At 44.6% G+C, this 5,338-nt stretch overlaps 1 protein-coding gene across 7 annotated transcripts in view; it reads left to right on the plus strand.

Annotated features, from left to right (window-relative positions):
* The window catches only part of Kidins220 (kinase D-interacting substrate, 220kDa), a 79,397-nt gene that overhangs the window by 28,635 nt on the left and 45,424 nt on the right, over nt 1-5,338 (plus strand). For all 7 annotated transcript variants that reach the window (XM_005404344.2, XM_013504355.1, XM_013504356.1 and 4 more), the window contains exons 13-15: nt 2,130-2,294; nt 3,782-3,961; nt 5,012-5,177. In XM_005404344.2, the coding sequence (XP_005404401.1) occupies nt 2,130-2,294; nt 3,782-3,961; nt 5,012-5,177 (511 nt within the window). The remainder of the gene's footprint in view (nt 1-2,129; nt 2,295-3,781; nt 3,962-5,011; nt 5,178-5,338) is intronic.

Genomic DNA, 5,338 nt, shown 5'->3' on the forward strand with positions numbered 1-5,338 from the left:
GGGGCCCACCCTCCGGGAGCCAGCAGGCAGGAAGCTAGCCAGCCAGAAGGCTGGCGCTCCCCACCCACAGCTCCCTGTGCGCCGGAAGCCCTCCTTCCGGGGAACCATAACTTTAATGTTTTAAAATGATTAGATTGAGAGTCTTTAAGATATTCATTGGCTATTTGTATTTTTGCCATTTTTCTTCTTGTATCACTTGCGTATACTTTTACTGAGTTTTGAATATTTTTTAAAAGTTCATTTCAAGTATTTGTATGTGTTAAGGATTTTGATCTAGATGCAGCCTCACATCTCCCCCAGCTTACTCTTGCTTATGGTCATTTTTAAAATTTTCCATCTAAAAGATATTTTTGTAGTTTACTCATAAATCTTTTCTTATAGTTTTGGCCTTGTTATTATGTTGAGAAGGAAATGCTTTTTCCAACAAAGACTTTCAAGTTTCAGCTACATTTTTCTAGAATTTTTGTGGTTTTACTTTTTATGTGTGATTTTCTCATGTTTCAGAAACACTGATTTTGTTAAGGCTATGAGGTGTGTAGCATTTACATGTATTTTTTACAAATGGATGGCCGAATTCTGCTGACCCCTCTTGTAGTTCATCCATTCTTAACTGACTGGGAGTGTTTCTGATGCTAATGTTCTATACAAGTCATCATAGTTTCATAGTACTTGTTCTGTGATGACTGTTAGCTTTATTACCTTTTCTCTCTGAGCTGTTCTAACATGTTCTTCTTGCTTTTCAATTCAGAGAAAACTCTCAGGTTGTGATTGGAATTGCCTTAAAGTGATAGATTAGTCTGGGGAGAATTGGTGTCCCCATTGCTTTGACCCTTTCTGCCAAGGATACTTCTTTTTCTTTGATTATTATATTCCTTAGGAACACTTTATAACTTCCTTTATATGGATAGATACTACACATACTAAATGTGTCCTTATGTACTAATTTATTTCTTTATTATCATCTTTCATTGATTCTGGTTTTTCTCTGGTACCAGGAACCGAACTCACGACCTTGCACTTGCCAGGCAGGCGCTTTGCCGCTGAGCTAAATCCCCAGCCCCGTCTTTCATTGATTCTGAAATGCATGGTGTTCCCCATGTTGGGGTCTGTGCCCCCCCCTCCTGCTGCCCCAATGCAGTGGAATGTGTCTTACATATGACACATAAGAGAGCATTGTGTGGCAGTTTTTCATCATTGTACATAAAGCAGATCCAGCTTATAATAAGGAGTTGTCTTCAGTTTCATGAAGTGTGGTATTTAGGAATCCTTGAACCTGTTTTTTACAGGTCTGAACAGTATAAGGAAGCTTTTATAGAGACCCCTTCCTGCTTGTCATGGCCCAGGAACTTTGTATTTGTAATCCCATGGAAAAGTTACTGGAATATTAGTGAGTTAATTCCAGTCCACCACTTCCAGTGCAACCCATGGCGAGTGTAAAGGCAGTACGGCATATTTGTAGTTATGGCGAGCCAAGGGGTCTGAAGTCTAGCCACGGTGATGCCCATCTGAAACAAAGGCCTTGTCTCAGGGCTGAACCAGGTTTTATTAATTGATGAAGATGGGAGTGGCTTGAGGATGAGTGACTGAGAATCTTGGGAAATAGGTGAGTGCCAGGAGCTGGGCTAGGTAGGCCTGAAATCACCTCTGCAATATGAAGAGAGAAGGATGTGCAGATAGAGTAATCTGCGTAACACAATTGAGATAGTATCTAAAGTTTTGGGGTTGGTGCTTCCGCTCTGATGTATAATCTTTCAAGCCCAGGAAGTCATAGCTCAACCCCAGCCAACAGTGCAGAGCACTGACTCTTCATCCTGCCTCATCCTTGCTCACACAAGGGGACATCGGGGGTCTGGGGAAACCCTGCCTGCCGTCTTTAAAGACTACACCTCAGCAACTCCGCTGGACTGATATGCATTGCTTAAAGCCAACTGAAGCAGCTCTGTACATAATCAATACTTGGAAATAGGGTCAGGTTCAGCCCAAATGGACACAGTTGCCCTCCTTCAAGGGAGTCACCCAGGTGGTCCTCCACAAGTTTTTGTCCTCTCATAACTGAAAAATGGGAATTGGGGCCCTTTGTAACAGCAGGCACTGTGGAAGATAAGGATGTGGGTATATTTCGATTCCAGGACACTTGTCCCCTACGGAAACGGATGGTGACATGCTTGGCTATGACCTGTACAGTAGTGCACTGGCCGACATTCTCAGTGAGCCGACCATGCAGCCGCCCATCTGCGTGGGCCTGTACGCACAGTGGGGCAGTGGGAAGTCCTTCTTGCTGAAGAAGCTGGAAGGTAAGGACGTGTGTGCTCGACACTGTGTAGAGCAAGGCCTGCTGTGCAGGGAAGGGAAGCGGGAGCTCTGTGTACAGGTGTGTGTGTTACATGGTGCACTGGGACCGGTCAGGTAGGGTTTCCTCCCCTCCCCTTGGTCCTCTGCATGGTCATTTGAATTTTCTTTCCACAAAAGAAGCAGCTGTGTGAAACGGCAGGGAAAGGCCCTGGCTGCATACCTTACTTTTCTCTTTGCTGAGACAAAATACCCAACACCCAAAATTAAAGTAGGGAAGGTTCGTTTAGCTCACAGTTTGTAGAGGTTTCAGGTCAGACTTAGCTAGCTCCAAGACAGGGTGGCATGGCGGGGAGAAGGGAGAAGGTGGTAAGCAGCAAGGGACAGCAGCAAGCGACCATAGTAGCCCTCTTTCTGTCTCATATATTTTATCCAGGGTGGGGACACTGTATCCTACCCAGAAGTATGCCAAGCCCATCAGTGGACTAATTTAGTAATCACACACCCTGATGCCAGCATCACACACTTCATCCTAGCACCACATACTCGAGATCCAGCCACCTCTGGAAAGCCTCACTTATGACTGCAGGAGGCTTTGGGGGGACATCTAGACACAAACCAGAATGCCACAGGTGTCCTGGCCCCTCTCACACTTGTGTGGCTGCAAGTCTACACCTGCTCCCCTGCCTCTCGTGCATGCTGTGCTGAGTCAGGACCAGGAACCTTTGCGCCTACAGAGTGGACACTGTTCTTGAGTTGCGCGGAGTTTCCTACACAGCTCCTTGCTGTCAGCACACGCACCTTGTGCTTGACAAAACTGTACTCACTCTTCAAGGACAGGTTTCAGTGTTGTAGATAGAAATTGCCTCAGATTTTATAGGAAGAATCCCTTGTGTCAGGCTTATTTGGGGTTAATAGAGTTTTACTTTGAGAGCTGATTCTTTTTTGTGTATGTGTGGTACTCAAGGTTGAAGCCAGGGCCTTCACACTGAGCTGCATCCCTATCCCTTTTTTATTTTGAGACAGGGTCTTGCTAAGTTTTCCAGGCAGAATTTGAACTTGCAACCCTCCTGCCTCAGCCTCTAGAGTGCTGGGATTATAGGTGTACACTACCATGCCTGGCTGAGAACCCTGGTCCTTGAACACAACTGTAGGGAGAGGCTCCTATCTGACTGATGGAATCACAGAGGCTGGGGGAAGATGTGTAGTTTGAAGACATAGAGTATTGTTTCGGTTTTTGCCTATGCAAACAATTTATTGTTGCTTTGCAACCACAGAAAGCCAGAATGGTATTGCGCATGGTATTGCGCAGCCTCAGTGCGTAGCGGGTCAGCACATAGAATGGTAGAAGGGGTGAAGGAACAATACTCTCTAAGCATTTAGTAAGTGCCTGGTAAAAGTTCATGTTGGAAAGGTGAAGGCTGCAAACCCAGCGCGAAGTCATACTTCTTAAACAGGAAGGATGAAGTGTCCCTGTGACTTGCTCCTCCAGATGAAATGAAGACCTTCGCCGGACAGCAGATTGAGCCTCTGTTTCAGTTTTCCTGGCTGATCGTGTTCCTGACGCTGCTGCTGTGTGGAGCGGTCGGCTTAGTGTTCACATTCACTCTGGACCTGAACCTGGGCATCGCGGTGTCCCTGAGCTGCTTGGCTCTCTTATACATATTCTTAGGTGAGTCCACGCTTTCCATTTTCTGCGGAAGTGGAGAAAACACCTGCTCACTGTTCTGATTAAAATATTGTCTATATCTGTCCTTTAACATCTACACCTGACTTTTGTAATTAGCTGAGATAATGGATCTTTTTGCTGTTTTCTAAGGCGAAAGATTTATACGCTCTGAAGAGAAACCAAATTCTTTTTGCTATTTTATAAAATGGCCTAGAGGAACGTTCTCCCCAGACTGGCTAGAATAGCTTTTAAAGTTAGTTTACTGTTGCTAATATTGAAGCGAGACCAATGCATTATGCTTAGTCTTTTACATGTTGATTTATGACATATTGAAGTCTTTTCTGAAGTCACCCCTGGCATGCTTTGGATTATTTTGAGATGACTGTAATTTTTATTTTGTCTAAAAGCAAAGAAAGGCTATAGATATGGCTCAGTGGTAGAGGTCTTGCCTTGCATGCACAAGGCCCTGGGTTCAATCCCCAGCACCACCAAACACATACACACACAAAATAAATGAATAAAGGCAAGGAAAATAAAATATAATCTCTGTTCTTGAAGAATGTCTTTTTTTTTTTTTTTTTTTTTTTGAGACAGAATCTTGCTTTGTAGTTCAGGCTGGCCCTAAACTATGTAGCCCAGGCTGGGCTTAACTCAGGGTGATCCTCCTGCCTCAGCCTCCCCTGTGCTGGGATGACAGGTGTGTGCCACCACATCTGGCTGGGAATGCCTTCTGTGGGAAGAAAGGGAATGGATTCGTTATTAGAGGAGCTGGTAACTTCAGCAGTAGCATTTGAGTCAGAATATTGTTGTCTCTGTTTAGGGCATTATCTTCCTGATTGATTTTACATCATATTTTGTCAGTTCACTTTCCACTTTTCACAAAGTTCTGTAAGTGATGGCCTTGTTAGTTCAGGAGTTCTTTAAGGAGCAGTGAGGAAATAGGGTGGGACTCTAAAAAGTTATGTACACTCTGATGTTACTACTTAATGTTTGACTTTTTGGAGTTAAGAAGCTGCCTGCCTGACGATTATTTTTTAAAACCATACATTTCAGTTGTCATTTACTTTGGTGGACGACGGGAAGGAGAGAGTTGGAATTGGGCCTGGGTCCTCAGTACAAGGCTAGCGAGACATATTGGCTACTTGGAGCTCCTGTTCAAGCTGATGTTTGTGAACCCGCCCGAATTGCCAGAGCAAACCACCAAAGCTTTACCCGTGAGGTGAGTTGGTCCATTTGATGGGAATAACCTTTAGTAGAATTAAGCAGAAACATCTTTCACTTAATAAATTCCGTAATGAATCATGTTGCTGAAAACATTGGTACAGCTGGGCGTGAGGGTGCACGCCTGTAATCCCAGCACTTGGGAGGCTGAGGCAGGAG

The sequence above is a fragment of the Chinchilla lanigera genome, unplaced genomic scaffold (assembly GCF_000276665.1).
Source record: "Chinchilla lanigera isolate Chin_1 unplaced genomic scaffold, ChiLan1.0 scaffold00086, whole genome shotgun sequence".
NCBI lineage: Eukaryota > Metazoa > Chordata > Mammalia > Rodentia > Chinchillidae > Chinchilla > Chinchilla lanigera.